A 17,932-nucleotide genomic window follows, 5' to 3' on the forward strand; every position below is an offset into this window, starting at 1 on the left:
ACCTTGTGATGAAGTGAGTACCTTGTGATGAAGTGAGAGTAACTACACTAAAGATCAAAAGCAGAGCTCTTCTGCAATGTGATAGTAGCTGCCTGAATTGTAGTAATATTGATTGAATAAGCATGTGATGAATTGTACTGACCCGAGCTGTATCATAGCTGTTACCCCACCACATCACCACGTCAAGAATCAGTAGCACTTGAGCTTCAAGGCACTCCTATGATAATAAAAAGCACAGTTTAACTCCAACTGGAGGGCGATACGTGTGGATAAGGTAATCACTAAAGTTAACATTGCAGTAAAAGGCAGCCTTATGTTTCTATTCCACACCATCCTTACACTGTGCTGCTCAACGATGGCCCCTATACCAGAGGAGTCGTTTGCAGTAGAGAATTTGGACGGCATGTAGCTCTTACCTTCCTTCACCAGTAAGGCTTGGGATGCTCCAGCATTAAGTAAATGAGAGGTCTGGAATAATAGAGAGCTTGAATCTATTCCAAATGGTAAAGCTCTCTGCTGTAACCAGATAGTCTTGTTGTATTCTTGCTGACTAATTGAGGGTGTTATTTAGTCTTTAAACTCAATCAGAATGCAACCACAATTCTCAAAAAAAACTCTACAATGGTATGATGGAGTCCGGAGTAGTGCCAGTAGGTATTGGACTGAAAAAATGAGACTCTTGAGAAGGAAAAGTTCTGCAGTAATGGGCCTGTGGAAGTTTTATTCTAGGCAGAACTATAGCACAGCCTTTTGTTGCAAGTAAAATGGTTTTACTTGTTAAATAACAATGGATTTTTTTTTTTTTTTAATAGCAAGAGCAACATTTTTGGAGCTATGTAGCCACATTTATTTTTCTGCTTCTAGATAATCCGTACTTCATTATTTCCTTTCTTATTGAAGTATTAGTCTTGTTTTGAGCTTGCATTAATTTTTTTTAGAAAAAGAGAACAAAACACTGTTAAAGCTCTCTTCATTAGGTTTTGAATTTACAAATGCTTAATTTTTATCTTAAACTTTATAAACAGAAATTCTACTTAAATTCTACTTCACAGTTAAATTTAAGATCACTGTTTCTGAACAGTCCTTTCTCTTTAATGGATAATCAGTTTCAGCTACTGAATTTCTCCCAACAGCTACTGTAGGAAAAAATGTATGAATAAATACATCAAAGGTATTCAACTGCCAGAATAATTCTGGGCCTCATCTTCTTAATATATTACTATTTTAATGTATTCACTTCTGATCCTTTTAAAGCTGAAATAGTTGCATATTATGAGTGTTGTGAATTCAAACATTGGCAGGCCTTGAAACAACAAAGCTAGGCGTTATTATAGCATATCTGGAAGAGCAGCATACTTTCATTTTGCATTACTGCAAATCATGAATCATCTAAGGAAATACCCACATAGTTTGATCACAACTTACCCCTAAGAATACTACTTTTCCCCTAATCCCAAACCAGATGTGATGGGACTGATCCATACACAAGGACACTTTTTAAAAAACAGGTGAATCTTTTGTACTTTGAAAAATTACAAGATGTATTAAGAAGTTTCTTCTACCAGCAATGCATTGCGCCTAGTCACCAGAATGTAGTCTCTAACTAGATTGTTTCTTAGACTTTGCACGCTGTTACCATTTCCACAGACGTACTTCCATCATGGCCTGATTAAGTGTTACATCTCTTCTGAACTTCTATGAAGTTATTTCTCCCCCAGTCTGCCCTCTGCCGCCCTTCATGTTCTTTGTTCTGTCTTTTGCACAAGTAGTCTTACAAGATTTTTATCTTCTCCTCTCAGGCTTCTGTCTCACCATTACCTTTAATTAAGTTCTTGTTAAACTGGCATCTCTCCCTTCTCACTTGCATGGTCTCCTCCTTCCCTTCTTTTCTCATTCTTCTGCTACCTTGCCTTTTCCTCTCATAATAATTAAGTAATTTCTCTTCATTGGTCAGTGACATTCATAGATCTTTCTAATCATCACAGATTAAAATAGGCATGGTTTCATCCTAGATATTTTCTTTGCAGAGTTTTAAAGCACAAGTCTGAAATGATGCTGTTGATAAAGTTGTGGGATAACTGGTTGTGTGGCAGTTTTGATGTTGTAGGCAGAAGGAGCAGTGCCTTTCATAGTTTCTGCTTCCCTGTAATTTCCTAGGTGCTGTCTTGAAAGTGTACGAATATTGTAGTTCTGAGGCAGCCTGCTCTCAATGTTTTAGTATGATGGTTGAGAAATGGTAGGTTACAATTTAACATGGTTATCTGTCACTTTTCAACTACATAAACGCATAAGCTCTCCCAACAGCTTCATGTGCTTCTCTGATGCTTGAATGTTCAGAAAGGAAGACAAACAAACTATAACTCTCTTATATGTCAGCTTGCCTTTCTTAAAAGGAGAGGAAGAAGAATAGGATTGTACTTTTGAATGTTTGTTTAGCACTAGTTGATAAATGTTTTTCCCCTAACTGTTCTGTAAAATGCAGGGGAAGGAAAAAGGACAGAATAAAAACTAGCTCCCCTTCTAATGCACACCTTTGCAGGAACTTGGTTTCACAGGATCTGACTTTTTTTCCCCTGCAGTGCATGTTTATGAACAAATAATCTTTGTATATAGTAAAATGTGTTATTTGAAAGTCAAATATAATGCAAAACAAATCTGTTTGGCTTACGTAGATAGTGCGAAACATCAAAGTTGGGTTGCTTGGGTTGCTGAATCTGCGTTCATGTAGTTTTCATTTGTGGTCAGTGGAACCATGTAGCCATGCTTGTGAAGTGTATGTTGGAAACATAAAAACACTAGGAGTTTATGGTACAGAAGCCAAAGTAAAGCAAAACTTGGAGATGAAAAAGGGAGACTTAGTTTCTCTACATGAAACTGAATGCTGGAAGGAGTAAAGTTTCATTGAAATAGCATAAAAGCAACACGTAAGTTTGACATAAAAGGTAGCCCTCTTGTGAAGACACTGTACTGCTTTGAAAGAAATCGATAGGGATATAACCCCAAGCTTTCCTTGTTGTCTTTTTTGTGTAGAGATCAAGACAAAGATATGTGTGTTAATAACAAGAAAAATATTTTTTCCTCTACAGTAAAAGAAGTGGAAAACAAGCGTTGCAGAGCAATGAGGTAATTCTTTCTTCATGTAATATATTTTTAATAATTGGAAATAATACTGATAGGTTTTTTTTAACTTTAAGTCCTGTGATTATAGTTTTATTTTGGACGGAATGGTGGCTATGTGCACCTGGTGCACATGTGGCTTGAATGATACTTTCAGACTTGCGCTGGTGAAACAAATGGAAGAATCGGGTTAATCACATATGGCTGAAGTTTGGCTGCATAATGATATGTGCTTGATGTGTACGTGTACTTTTTCATCTCTCTGTGCCTTATGAATGTTTAAGGACTAGTGTTGTAAGTCTGGCTGTAGGCATAGCAACAAACAGATGCCTTTAGATTTGGTATGACGTGTATTTGCTTTTTATTTAAAAGAAAAAAGTATGGAACAAGATGTAGAGTCTGACCGTTTCTAAAAGGTACTTCAGACTTCTGGTTGGAGGTTTGGCATTTCCCTGGTCTTCTGTGTGTCTGTTAATTCATTTATTTGGAAAGTATATATTATAGCCCTTTAAGTCAAGTTTTTTGTTTCATATTCAAATAAAATACAACAGTTAGCCCAAAGGGCAGAGCCCATGATTAGAAATATTGGGTCATATGATGGTACAAATAGATGACTATTCCACGTACTTCCATCTTTGCTGAAAACTTAAGAAAAGGCTGGATAAATACAAAGGTGTATGCAAGCATCGTGTTAACTTCTAGCCAGACCTTGACTGCACTATCTGCCATAAACACTTGTATTTTGCATAGCTATACCTATTTGTAAAAGTCTTAACTAGCCTTCTCTTATTCCTACCCATCTTGCATATAATTATATTGAATGAGGAATTAACAGTCTAAGGAAAAAAAAACCTCTGGGAAAGAAGATACTGGGATTAATGTAAGTGCAACACAAAAGTAGAAATGGGGAAGAGATGAATAGAAGGGAAGAACAGGTTCAGCTCAGACATCAAATATGTTTAGTCAGGTACTCCTAGAAATTTCGCACATCAAACATTGTGTTTGTCATTTCTATTGCAGAAAAGCAATAACATGTGTAGGGTCATGCTTCGTTAGGCCTGGACAGTAGTCTTTAGTTGTTGAGATTGCTTGAATTTTTGTGTAAATAATTTTTAATTGAAACATTTTTATCATCTACCATATAGCATCCTATCTGGCTAGAATTTTTATCCGTAGCTTGTGTTCACACAGTTTTTTGAAAAGGACAGGACTACAATTGACTTCATCCTATGAAAAACAGGTGTAGGCTTATTCACAGCGCATTCAGAGTAAATTTGTGTTTGCTGGGGCTCAGAGCTTGTGCTTGTTGTCCATCATGTTGCATATGTAAACAGTAAGTGAAGAGATTAAGTTGGGCTCTTGGTGCAAGTTTCTGTGGTTTAATCGTCCTCAGAAATAAAAAAATAGTGCTTGATAGGGTTGTCTGAGTTGATTAATGGTGAATCATAGGCTACTTTCTTTGTCTTCCCTATCCTGTCTCCCTAGTTTTTTCTTTCAGGTTTCCTGCCTGGTTATATGGAGTAAACAAATGCAACTGACCCAAATAAAAGGTGTTTGGGTATAGGAGGGGTTTTAAGTCTGGTAGATTTAGCTTGCTAGGAGTGTGTCGCACCGTTTTTTAGAAGTAAACAAATAACAAATTCTGGTTTCACTTGGAGCAAGTTTGGGCTGTACAGTCAAGGAGTTTAAACCTTTGATGGTCTAGACAAATGATGGAAGGCATCTTTAAAAATACTGGCTGATGGTGTCTTCTAGAGACAAGCAATGTTAAGAGATGGCAGACTGCATTATAACTTGTAATTGGATGTTTTAATGCTATGGTCTGCATTGTTTGTTTATCACTTCTAATATAGATTTGAAATAAATATTATTTTCTATCATGGCAGCTACTTCCTATTGCAATTTGTTTTGATAGCTTAGTTCTCTTACTTAGGATTTCTGTTAGCTGTGAGGGCATATGCTCCCGATTCGTACATTTCATTTAACTTGTGTGAGCAAGTCTTAAATTGGAGGGAAATATTGCAAATGCTGCAAAAGGAAGGTAGCTGTAAATAACTTGGATAGGGAAAATATCACATCAACATTTAAATAATACGTTGCCAAAAAATCTCACTTTTCTCGTTTTGCTTGTTCTATGTGAAGCAGAAAGAGGGGAAGAAGGAGCGAGCAATGGTGGACAGAGTGTTTATTGCAAGAATATGTCGAATCCTGAAAATAATGGTCCCTAGAACACTTTGTAAAGAGGTAAGCATTGCCTGCAGTAACAAATAAAAATGAACATTTTGGAGTCAAGTTTTCTTTCGTAATTACATTGGAATTTAAACAAAAACATATACCTTACTTGAATAGGACTAAATTGTACTACATGTTTTAAAATAGCAACATATTAATATAAAAATCTACATGTATGTTCAGTTGTTAGATCATTAAAAAGTTGCATTCTGGTTTCAATTACAAGATAAGCCATTTACTGTCAGGTAGTAACTACTGTCTGTAGCATATCTTTTAAAAGGGCACCCAGGCTTTGTTTGATTTGATGCAAGGTAGTACACTTCTCTGTGCAGATGCTTCCTATTTTTAAATAGCATGCTGTTCATCCATAATTTTGCTTTTGTAACTTATATCTAGGCCAACCCTTATTAGACGGTGAATTTGTCAAAAAAACTTGTTAGCATCATTTCAGGAAAGCTATGCAGCAAGATAAAATTGCCTCAGCATCTTTCTCATGCTTTCCAGAACATTTAAGTTTTTTTTTTTTTTAAAAGAGTGTTAGTTGAGGTCAGAACTTAAGTGTTGGACTGTAATATATTAGAACTTCCAACATACATCAGGCACAAGAGCAATGAATTCCAGTGTACAGAATGTAAAGCAAGCATGGCAGCCAGCTAGCCTGGATGAACAGGGACATTTGACAGCTCATTCACAAAAGGGAGGTACACAGAAGGTAGTATCATGGATGGGAATGCCTCTGAAAGAGCTGACAGAGCTGGCATCCATCAACTTCAAAAGGTCATGGCCATCAGAAGAGGTTACTGATGATCCCCAAAAAATCCAAGCATCACTCCCATCTTCAAAAACGAGTATACTGGAAGCTACAGGCTGGTCACCCTCACCGTGTTCCTACTAAGGCTGTGAGCAAATCCTCCTGGAAGCTAACTCCGGCCACATGAAGGATAAAAAGGTGATTGCAAACAGCCAGCCTGGGTTTATGAATAGCAGATCATGCCTTACTAACCTGATTGCTTTCAGTGATGAGATGACTGGCTGTGTGGATAAGGGAAGAACGGAGGATGTTGAATACTTCGATTTTAGCAAGGCCTTGAGACTAAGGTCTCCCCTAGTACTCTCATAGCCAAACTGAATTGGCTGCGTGACTGGACAATGAGGTGGATGGAAAACTGGCTGGTCTGTTGGGCTTAAAGTTTTTTGATCAATGGTACAAGATCTGTGTGGTGACTGGTTACTAGTGGCCCTGTTTTGAGGGAGGAGTTGAAGTACGTGACCTTCAGAGGTCCCTTGCAACCTATATGACCCATGCTTATGGCACAAAAGTGTCTCAGAATAGCAGTAACTTCTTTATCCCTGCAATACTCCATCTTATAAGATGTGTCCAGTATATGTATCAACCAAATACACCTTTTTAAAAGACAAACTTTCTTCATAAAAATGTAATCAGAATTCTATTAAAAATACTGTATGCGAATGTGTTTCCTGCAAAGTAAGCAAATACTGCATTAGCTGGGGGCAGCAGGGTAATACTTTTCTGCTAGATACGGTTGGACCACTTAACTAGAAAAAAGTGGTGAATTTTATCCATTGTTTAACTTTTACACTTTTATTTTTGTACTAGACAGGTTATTTGCTGCTTATTGCTGTGATGCTGGTAGTCCGCACATACTGTGATATTTGGATGATTCAAAATGGAACAGTCATTGAAAGGTAGCTATGAACTTGTTGTTTTTAAACATTCTTTCTTGTGTTTAACAGGGAAAGTAATCTGTCAGAACACGTATTCAGACGCTTTATAGCTTGCTTATTTATATGAAACAGTTCGAAAACTGGTATAGTTGCAATTTTTTGTGGAGGGGGGATCCCTGTATTTTTTGAAAGAAAAAAAATAATTTTTAATCAACTGTTTTTCTGCTGTGGACACAATTTTATTTTTTTAACCAAAATTTACTTATTAAATGCTTTTCAGTTCTTTTGGTCACATTTTGTACACTGAAGACTAAATCTTATGGTGATCTGAATGTCTAAGAGGGCACTTCAGAATAGTGGCATAGTGATTCTGTGGCATAGACTCAGACATGTTGTTTGGATATTAGGACTGTTCTTCCTACTGAGCTGTTTGCTCTTTAGATTGATAAACACAATGCTTTCGGTCATAAAGTTTTAGAAAGTGTTTTCTAGACCTCTGATTATTCTTGTTGCACTTGTTGCTAACTGAAGCAAGTCAGAATTTGTCTTGAAGTGTAATTCACAATGATACTGTATTTCAGGAGAGACTTTCAGTGCTTTGTAGAATGGAAGGACTGCTTTGCTTCTCTCTTGTGAGAATCTATGAAAGCAAAGAATGAAAGGAACTGGTATTCTGTGACCGTGAATTTCTGAGCCCTTAATGCAGGCAGTTACTGCAGGAGCAGAAGGGAAATAATTACTTAGTCTGTCACTTACCACTTAACTTACAGAAGTCTGTCATGCTTGATCCTACAGCTGATACTACAGGTTTCCACGATGATTTTTTTTTTCTCTGTGTGGTCCACTGAGAATTGGTCCACTTAAGACATGCTAGTTTATACTTTCTTGTTTCTCTTGTAACTAACGCTTAGCTGATGGTCCTTTACAGCGCTATCATTGGCCGCAGCAGAAAAGATTTCAAGAAATACTTGTTTAACTTCATCGCCGCAATGCCTGCTGTAAGTGCTTTTCTTGTGCCAGCCTTTTAGTAGAACATATTTTAAATGTAAATTAAGAATTTGAGGAAAAGATCTCAAATGAGCATCTTAAAACCCATGGAAATTAGTTGTTTTACGTGCAGGTCTGTATTAAGACACACTTCATTTTCTGGCTCCACTGTGTGGGAGACATTACCAGCATGTTTCCCTATTGATTGCAACCATTTTTATGACAGATACATTTAGGCTTTCAGGTTGGTTTTGTTGATGGCAATTTTGACTGATAGCTTAACGTGCCATCTGTAGGACTGCGCAGTAACATCTTACGGATTGGATGACGTTTCAACATTATAGGTGTGGGACTCTTGGCACCATTGAAGATGATTTCTTCCTAGTCTTTAATTTTTATACTTCTTACAGCTTCTTCTGAGATTTGTTACATGTTTTTCCATCTCTGACCTGCACCAGATAGAAATAATTGTTACTACCGAATAGATAACGTACCTGGTTTACAACAGATTTAAAAGCGAATTGATCAATTTCAGGTACTGAGTGTCAAATGATGGCTCTTTTCTAGAGCTTATGAGAAGAGCTGAAGATATGCTATATGAACATAGTTTTATATTAAACCTTTTGATGTGGTGAGATCCACTGGGAACTGGGGTTTTCAAAAATGTAGACAGAAACCTAATTAGCGGTCTTGCAGACGCTATATGGTTGGTCTTAGGTGTGTTTAATAGTATTATTGACTTCAAGGGGAGAATTCACCTGTTCTAAAGTGTTTGCACAATCTATGCTGCAGGCTGATCTAAGTATATTAAATCTTGTTAGCTGAATATTGAAATACCATCTCTTGTTTTAGATCTCTTTAGTGAATAACTTCCTGAAGTATGGTCTAAATGAATTGAAACTTTGCTTCCGAGTAAGGCTTACCAGATACCTCTACGAGGAATATCTTAAGTAAGTAACACCTTGTTAACGTCTAAGGGTTTTAAAAACTGTCCTGGTTTTGTCTGGGATAGAGTTAATTTTCTTCCTAGTAGCTGGTACAGTGCTGTGTTTTGGATTTAGGATGAGAACAATGTTGATAACACAACGATGTTTTAGTTGTTGCTGAGCAGTGCTTACACTAGTCAAGGACATTTCAGCTCCCCATACTCTACCGACTGAGCAGGCTGGAGGTGCACAAGAAGCTGGGAGGGGGCACAGCCAGGACAGCTGACCCCAACTGGCCAAAGGGACATTCCATACCATGGGACGTCATGCTCAGTACATAAACTGGGGAAAGGTGGCCGGGGGGGGCCGCTGCTCGGGGGCTGGCTGGGCATTGGTCAGCAGGTGGTGAGCAATTGCACTGTGCATCACTTGCTTTGTATATTCTATTATTTTTTTTCTTTTTTGTTTTTTTTTTTTTTAATTATTAAACTGTTCTTATCTCAACCCACGCGTTTTCTCACTTTTACTCTTCCGATTCTCTCCCCCATCCCACCGGGGCAGGAGGAGAGTGAGCGAGCGGCTGGGTGGTGCTCAGTTGCCGGCTGAGGTTAAACTACAACAAAAGCTAAATTGATTAAAATCAAACCAAATCATTTTAAGTACATAGTAAGAAGGTAGCAAGGTGCTTAATAGGTTAGGTGTACTGTTTAGAAAAGGCTTTTGGTTGCAGTTAACTTGCAGTTAAGGATAAGCTTATCCGGGTTGTATATGGCACAGGTACAAAGACAGCAAAGTTGGCTCAATTAGGAAAAACAATAACGCACTGTACTGCTTCCATTACTGGGTCAGCTCCCAAAGTACTTCAGTTGCTTTCATATAGGGCTAGTCATGCATCCAATTCAGTCTGCAGGATTAACTTGAGTAGCTGCTTATGTCCTTCTGCACTGGATTTTGGTTGTCAGGTGTGCTGATGCAGAGTTTGTGAGGGTTTTCTAACTCTAAGTGCAGTAGTAGTGCATAGAGCAGCATGGGCCTGAGCTTCAACTAAGACATCCTAGAGCCTAAACAGTTCTGCGGGATTTAATGTGGATCTGATCAGGCAGAAGCACAAGCTATGTTGACTCCATACAGTCATTAAATGTTTGCACTACTTTCCATCTCAGTTGTAGGAAGCAGGGGGGTTCCAGTTGTTTGAGATCCCGGGTAATTAATTTTCTTCTGTCACTTAGCTATTGTTTTGTTTCAGAGCTTATACGTACTACAAAATGGGAAATCTGGACAACAGAATAGCTAATCCAGATCAACTCCTTACACAGGATGTGGAAAAATTCTGTAACAGTGTAGTGGACCTGTACTCGAACCTTAGCAAGGTAAGTCTTTTCAGAGAGAACTTTGAGTAATAGGTGTGGACGTTTAGGATGTGATGTCAGAGCTCAAAACAATTGCTTGCATTTGTATGTGTATTGCTTGGAGTATGGTGCTAAAAAAATTGTTTATGATATTGTTTCACACTCTCTGTGGTTTCCATGACCTCTGCTAAAGCACTGTTGTGGATTGTTACAATTTGTATTAAACTTTCTTTTAAAGAACTTACCACATTCTTTTGCAGATGAGCAGTGATGAGTATGCTTTCTCAGCTAGTTAGGTTTCAGAAGAAAACCAATGGCTAGCTTTTAGTTACATACGAATATTATTTTGGGTAGGGAGGTGTGGTTGAATAAGCATTTCCCTCTGTTTCTGGTGTAAATTTTAGGGGGTTTAGGTAATGAAGTAGAATGCTATTGAAATTTTTAGAGTAATTTTTTTTTCTGATGCTATGTTGTTCATACAAGCAGAAGTATAAAGCAGAATACAAGTTGATTGTTCAAACCTTCTAGCTGCAAAACCTGTAGTTCAGCTGCTCTAGCTTTGAGAGTGTGTACGGAACAGAATGCTTGCAAATTGGAATGTTGTTTCTGTCAGGTACATAGCCAACTATATGGCATTATTCTGCTCAGTATTTCTCATGATTACTTCAGTTAAGAAGTAATCACGGGGTCTAGTCCAACTTTGCTTAGTAAGTAGAGTGTTATTACAGACCTAAAATAGTGAAGTACTTTTTTATACAGTATGTACTTTATCTGAAGGTCATGATGCTTTTATGTTCAGTTCTTGAGTGAATGCTTTCAGGAAAATGTCATGTGGCTGAGATTCCTTTTATTTTAGCATTTAGCTTGTATAATAGGTTAACTAGTGTTGTGCTTTTAATGCAGAGCTATAACTGTTCTTGGGGTGGTTGGTGGTTTCTGGACCATTTTATATTCAAGTTATGTTGGTGTTCTAATGCTTTTTTCTATGCTTCTCTTGCAGCCCTTCTTGGATATAGTTTTGTATATCTTCAAGCTAACAAGTGCAATAGGAGCTCAGGTAAATTGAGTGGTGTTTTTAGCATTATAAGCAAACCTTCCCTTCTTTGGTTATAGCCTTGTACCTATTTGGAGTCTGAGGAAAACTAGATGTTAATTATAGATTCACACGTTATTTGAAGGGAGGTACTGAAAATATGCTTTTATACTTAATGTTTTGTATGCTTTAATGTTCCCGATCTTGAGGCAAGCAAAATAAAACCCAGAATTTGCAGGCATTCGATCAACTATTTTCTTCTAGCAGTTACTTGGGAATCCCATTTAGTACAGTACCCTTCTGGCTGCTTTTATCTTGCGTGACTTCCGTTTAAGGGAGAGAATAAGTTTTCTGTTTCTTTGCAGCCTCTCTAAAGGGGACCCATTCCTTGCATTGAGCTGTATGACCGTTATATTCTTCTCCCCCCACCCCCCCAAGGTGAATCATTACAGAAATAATTCTTCAGCTTAGTAAAATGATACGATAATAAAAATGTTCAGGCTTTGACAAGAAGTAGCTCTGGGACACGTGACGTAGATTTTGTAGAAACAGACTGCAGTAAGGCTTAGGTGAACTTAGGTATTTTTCCAGTCTCGGATGTCTTTGCATTGCTCTCTGTAATACTTAGTTATTATAGGCAGCTTGTGCCAAATTCAGTTTATGCCTTGGTTTTATGCCATGCCACACTTCAGTAATACCGAAGCATGCTCTTTGGGATCCCTGGTCCATTGCAGCTTAGGATCCAGAAGAATAAGAGGTCCCCACCAGGACTGCTTGAGAGAAGCAGGAAATGTGTTGGAGATGTATAGATCAAAGAAGGGAATGGGATTGAAATATTGACTGCTATGACAATGTAGCAAATAGAGAGAAAAAGAAGTAGGTAGAAATGAAGGAGAGGAAATGAGAAAGGACCAGGAAATTATTAATGAAATAAGCTAAGACAGTGGAACATGGAGATTGCAGTGGGTGATGATAAAAGCGTGAGTAGAAGGCTGGGATGGGAAGGGCATCTGGGGACAGAGAATTAGTAAAATTAGTAAAGCAGTATCTACAGCACAAAAGAAAGGAACATGATGGAAATGGCAAGAGTAATTGAATTGGTAACGTAGACACATGGGAGGTGAGAATCAAGGGATTCATGCTTTCTGGGCATTTTGGATACAGGTGTTGCAATCTGAGACCATCTAATTGGTAAGCTTTTATTCTTTTTTGGTATTCACAGGGTCCAGCTAGCATGATGGCGTACTTGATTATTTCGGGGTTTTTCCTTACACGTTTAAGGAGACCAATTGGCAAGATGACTATTATAGAACAAAAATATGAAGGGGAGTATAGATACGTCAACTCACGGCTTATTACAAACAGGTACAGATTTACTTGGATGGCAGGATATAAGTGACAAAGTAATACTGTAGTGTAAATGGAAGCTGTATGTTAAAATATATGTGGAAAGTCTGATGCTATCAGTTCTGAGCAAGGTGTTTGCATCTTTATGCAGATTATTAAATAATTTGTATGTGCGTTATATTCCTAATTCAAAAGACAAACTGTAGCTGGGGTATAATAAGCTTATGTTCTACTGTTGTGAAAAAGTACAAACTCTTATTTCATAAGGTAACTGAAAGAACTATATTCCTGTGTTTGATGGCTGACTTTTTCAAAGACTGTCTTTAACAAAATGAAGTTGCTTTCTTTGTGAGTTGTTTGTTGTTGTTGTTTTTTTTTTTTTTAGTGAAGAAATTGCTTTTTATAATGGAAACTTGAGAGAAAAACAGACTATTCACAAAACCTTCCGTAAACTGGTAAGGCTTCTTTTATCTTTTAAAACATTTTAAGCAAAACTTCAATTAATTTTATCATGGTGATTCTTGACATATATTAATGTAAACTGAATTATAGTGGCTTGGTGTTTATGCTGCTACAGTCATGAGACTTAAAAATAAAGTAGTAGGCTATAAGCAGAACACAAGTTTCTGATAGAATGGTCTTCCTCTTGCCACTTCCCTCCTTTTCACCCACCACAATTACTGTTCTCTCACCGCTTAGTTTCGCGTGTAGGTTGTTTTGATCTAGAGCGCAAGTCTTTGCCAGCAGGGACACTTGTGCAGTGCTTCTCACAGTTAGGTGACGGATGTTGTTGAGGTATTTGTGACTTACTGAAAAATAGCTGTATTTGGAATCAAATTCTGTAAAATAATAAAAGATAGTAAAACAGGTATTGATATAGTTTGACCTTTTTTCTTCTGTAACTTACCAGGTGGAACACTTGCATAATTTCATCCTGTTCCGGTTCTCTATGGGTTTCATTGATACTATCATTGCCAAATGTAAGTGTTTGCCCAGTGCTAATGGACTGCTATAAATAACAGTGTTAAACATTTTACATGAGAAGTCTCTTTTTTCTTGTTGCTTCAATTAATGTGTAGCTTAATATTTACTCTTAAACTGCAGACCTTGCCACTGTGGTTGGTTACCTGGTTGTTAGTCGTCCATTTTTGAACCTGGCTGATCCTCGTCATCAGAATAGTACTCATGCAGAACTTTTGGAGGTAAATAGAACAGAATTAAAACAATTTCCTGAATTTAAGTTTTATTAGTCCACACAAAGAAACTTTCTTCTACTCTAGGATTACTACCAAAGCGGAAGAATGTTACTGAGAATGTCTCAAGCTTTGGGCAGAATAGTGCTAGCAGGCCGTGAAATGACAAGATTGGCTGGGTAAGCTTAATAGTGGTTGTGTAAAATAGCCTTTCTTAAAGTTATGTTGTTGCTGTTACTCATCTGATTTTAAGAAACTGACTGTAGAATTAAAACAAAATGAGCTTATGTACTTTGCTCATTGCAGCACCCTAAAAATCTAGAAATTAAAAGCATTTTATGCTGAAAACGTATTTGAAGATGTGCTGTGTGTCCATTAGTAATTTCATATCTGAATAGTAGCAGCATACAGTTTGAATATTTAATTGAAAAGACATTGTCAAATGCTCGTAAATCAATTATGTATTGATTATTTACCAAACTGTTTTTTTTTTTTTTACATCTTACGAAGAAAAGTTACCACATATTTGGCTATTACAGGAAAAGGTTCTTGTAAATATTGTGCATATTGGACAACCTCAGTGCAACTCTAAAATGTAAACATTCTGTTTCTATGCTGGGTTGAGTAACTTTGTCATTTTGACAGTTTAATAGAGTACTCATTAGAGCTTCTATGGGTTTCTAAAAATTCTGGAGATTAATTACTTATAGTTCTTTTTTTTTTTTTTAGCTTCACAGCTCGAATTACAGAATTAATGCAGGTTCTGAAGGACTTGAATAGTGGCAAATATCAGCGTACTATGGTGTCACAAGAAAAAGGTAGATGTGACATAATATGAAATATGTGCATCTCTGTGTAGTGCTCCAGTCTCTAATACTTTTTTCTTAATTTAAGATGCAGATAAAAAGCAAGTTTTGCCTTTGATACCTGGATCTGGAGAAATTATCAACACTGATAACCTTATCAAGTATGTTTACAAAATTTCCATAACTTCAGTATTTTTAACGTAGTCTGGCTTTTAAGTCTTTCCCTCTACCACTATTAATAGCGATTTTAATACATATTATTACAACATGCAATTCCTGTTGTGCTATAGTTTATGTACAAATAATTCCACCTCACTCCCACTCAGCATTTCTATTCTGTAAGTCAATCCTTGTCCTCCCATGTTAGCAGAAGACATAATACGCTGTCTGGACTTAGCCTTTTTGGTAACATTTCCTGCTGTCCTTTGGAATATGACTTCCCAGACCGTTTTGTTAACACTTTATCAAATTTCCTCTCAGAAATATGTTGGTTACAGATTTTATTCCATGATGTAATTCAGCTGTAAAAATCAGGGGCAAGTCTGTATTCAGTTTCAAAATACTTGCTTGTATTTCTGTATGCTTGGACAGTTCATTGATGTACTCAAGTAGCAGTCAGTTCCTCAGTTCTTTGCAGTCTGAGGAACGTAGTATTGACATAGTAGTACTACTTAAAGGCATAAAGTAAAGCCAGTTAAGAGATTAAATAGCCTCAATCTGGTCAATGTGGGAAGCACACAGTAGAGCAGAGGGGAGGGAAGAGGGAAAGGAGAAGGGAGATGATAGAGCATTTTTATTATGGGAAAAAAAAAAAGCAAGGGGGAGGTGAGCAGAGAATTCATTCACTGTGTATCCTAGAACTAATGGGATACAATTCCGCTAGCAGGTTTAAAATGAAGTGCATCCTTAAATACAGGTTTATATGCACAAGATGTTTTGGAGACCAAAGGCTTAGAAGAATTCAGAAAACAAATATATGAAGGAAAAAAAAACAACCCTATAGATGTTTGTTTAACATTAAGGTATCTCTTTTGGTTGAAGAACTTCCTTAGCTGTTAATAGTTGGAAACTGGGACAGTGTACTGAATGAAGTACTGCTGAAGTCTTGCCCTATTCCTTAAATCTCTGAGTAAGCATGTAGTATTAGCTGCTTTTAGGCAACTGGTTTTGGTTTTTTTTGTTTGTTTGTTTGTTCATTTTTGTTTCATTTTGTTTTTTAATGTTGCGATACAAATAGGTTTGATCATGTTCCGTTGGTGACACCTAATGGAGATATTTTGATTGAAGACCTTAACTTTGAGGTAAGTTTTTTTTAATATCATAGAAAACTATATTAATATAAATTTTTTAAAGTGAAGATTGTAATTTCAGAGGTAATCTGATTTATTAAAAAATGTGCAAACAAAAATGGAGAGGTGCTTATATGGTATGCTTAAATTTGAACAAAATCATCATGTTTAAAAAAAAAGGCAGTAAGATATTTAAAAAAAAAATGTTTTTATTGTTACAAGTGTGTTTTCTTCCACCTGCAGTTGGTGCTAAACTAGTTGGGGGAAAAAAAGTACTTATTGGTGGAAATTACCCATTGTAATGTCAGAAAGTACTGTGTACAAGCCTATGAGGATACCACCTTGTCTCATTGTTTGTAGAAGCTTTCAACAGTATTTTCTCACTACCCTTTTAAGGTGTTGGCTTTGCACTTCTAGGTTCGATCTGGTGCAAATGTTCTGATTTGTGGGCCAAATGGGTGTGGGAAGAGCTCACTTTTTCGTGTTCTTGGTGAGGTAAGGGAACTCTTCTAAATAAACAGGGGAGAACCCAAAGCACTGTTGTAATTGGACTTTTTTGGTCAAGTTTAAACCTTTTTCTTGTTGCAGTTGTGGCCTTTGTTTGGTGGGCGTTTAACAAAACCTGTAAGAGGAAAGTTGTTCTATGTTCCTCAGGTGAGGCCAAGTACTTTAATTGACAACAGTGTTCTCTTTCTTCCTACTTTGACTATGTTTAGAAATATTTGGCATACCTTTTTGTTTCTAACTGTATCTCAGAGACCGTATATGACTCTTGGAACGCTCAGAGATCAAGTTATATATCCAGATACTTTGGAAGATCAGAGAAAGAAAGGGATTTCTGACCAGGTAATGATAATTAGTTTATTAACCCTTTGTCTTGCTTAAGATGAGTCATGCTTCAGATTTAAAAATACCGTAATTGCTATTAAAACCACTGGATTTAGTTTGTTTTTAATATTTATCAGGGTTGATAGTACACCAGTATAATAGTATAACCCTTTATAACCTTTTTGAATCATTTCTTTATTAAGTTCACTTAAGCTCTTTTTGTCATTCCTGTTTCAATAAAAGGTGCTGAAGGAGTACTTGGATAATGTCCAGCTGGGTCAAATCTTGGAACGTGAAGGAGGCTGGGATAGTGTTCAGGATTGGATGGATGTACTCAGCGGGGGAGAAAAACAGAGAATGGCAGTATGTCTCAAAAGCATAAATGCTTAACAAATAGTGGACATAAGTTGAAAATGTAATCTGAATTATAAGCGTTTTTTTTTTTATGAAATATTAATATTTTACTTAAAGAAGAAACCCCCAAAATGTGTAATACCTGAATACTGAGAAAACAACATAAAATAGTGCCTATTGTACTCAAAACTTAATAGGAAATATTGACCTTTTACCATACCTTACATTTTGATTTTATAAACAGAAGTTCTAAAAGAATTGTTTTATTAAAAAAAAAAAAAAAAAAAGGAAAGATAATATACAGCTCTTGGATTTTCAGGCTTCAGTGGGTGCCAACTTAAAAGAAATTCCCTTGCCACAGTAAATTTTTGGACACTAATTCTTAGTTTAACTTCTAACACTGAACTATTGGTTGCAGTTCTGTTTCCACAGTAGCTTTTTGGTTTGCATTCCAGATGGCAAGGTTATTTTATCATAAGCCTCAGTTTGCAATTCTGGATGAATGTACCAGTGCTGTTAGCGTTGATGTAGAAGGCTACATTTACAGCCACTGCCGAAAGGTGAGATCTTTGTTTCTAGAATTATACCTCTGTATGTTAACAGGAAACTTAAAATGATACAAGGTGCACTCTTCCTTATGTCTAGTGCAGGTTACCAACAAAAAAAAAAATCTTAGAAGGGCATGCAAGGACCCTTTATGCACACTAGAATTCAATAATTGTTTTGTAGTCTTAAGACAATTTAGATGTACATGCGGCCTCTGTATATCAGAGAACTCTTAACTG

The 17,932-nt window shown here is 36.8% G+C and overlaps 1 protein-coding gene across 2 annotated transcripts in view; it reads left to right on the forward strand.

Annotated features, from left to right (window-relative positions):
- ABCD3 (ATP binding cassette subfamily D member 3) overlaps positions 1-17,932 on the forward strand; it is a 36,395-nt gene that overhangs the window by 11,253 nt on the left and 7,210 nt on the right. The window contains exons 2-21 of one of the 2 annotated variants that reach the window (XM_076337778.1): positions 3,087-3,123; positions 5,260-5,361; positions 6,968-7,056; positions 7,964-8,033; positions 8,875-8,972; positions 10,195-10,318; positions 11,298-11,354; positions 12,553-12,695; positions 13,063-13,132; positions 13,588-13,657; positions 13,782-13,879; positions 13,958-14,049; positions 14,600-14,688; positions 14,765-14,837; positions 15,914-15,977; positions 16,383-16,460; positions 16,554-16,619; positions 16,722-16,811; positions 17,037-17,156; positions 17,603-17,707. In XM_076337778.1, the coding sequence (XP_076193893.1) occupies positions 3,087-3,123; positions 5,260-5,361; positions 6,968-7,056; positions 7,964-8,033; positions 8,875-8,972; positions 10,195-10,318; positions 11,298-11,354; positions 12,553-12,695; positions 13,063-13,132; positions 13,588-13,657; positions 13,782-13,879; positions 13,958-14,049; positions 14,600-14,688; positions 14,765-14,837; positions 15,914-15,977; positions 16,383-16,460; positions 16,554-16,619; positions 16,722-16,811; positions 17,037-17,156; positions 17,603-17,707 (1,735 nt within the window). The remainder of the gene's footprint in view (positions 1-3,086; positions 3,124-5,259; positions 5,362-6,967; positions 7,057-7,963; positions 8,034-8,874; positions 8,973-10,194; positions 10,319-11,297; positions 11,355-12,552; positions 12,696-13,062; positions 13,133-13,587; positions 13,658-13,781; positions 13,880-13,957; positions 14,050-14,599; positions 14,689-14,764; positions 14,838-15,913; positions 15,978-16,382; positions 16,461-16,553; positions 16,620-16,721; positions 16,812-17,036; positions 17,157-17,602; positions 17,708-17,932) is intronic. The other variant, XM_076337779.1, reaches the window with a different exon arrangement.

The sequence above is a fragment of the Aptenodytes patagonicus genome, chromosome 5 (assembly GCF_965638725.1).
Source record: "Aptenodytes patagonicus chromosome 5, bAptPat1.pri.cur, whole genome shotgun sequence".
NCBI classification, from domain to species: Eukaryota; Metazoa; Chordata; class Aves; order Sphenisciformes; family Spheniscidae; genus Aptenodytes; species Aptenodytes patagonicus.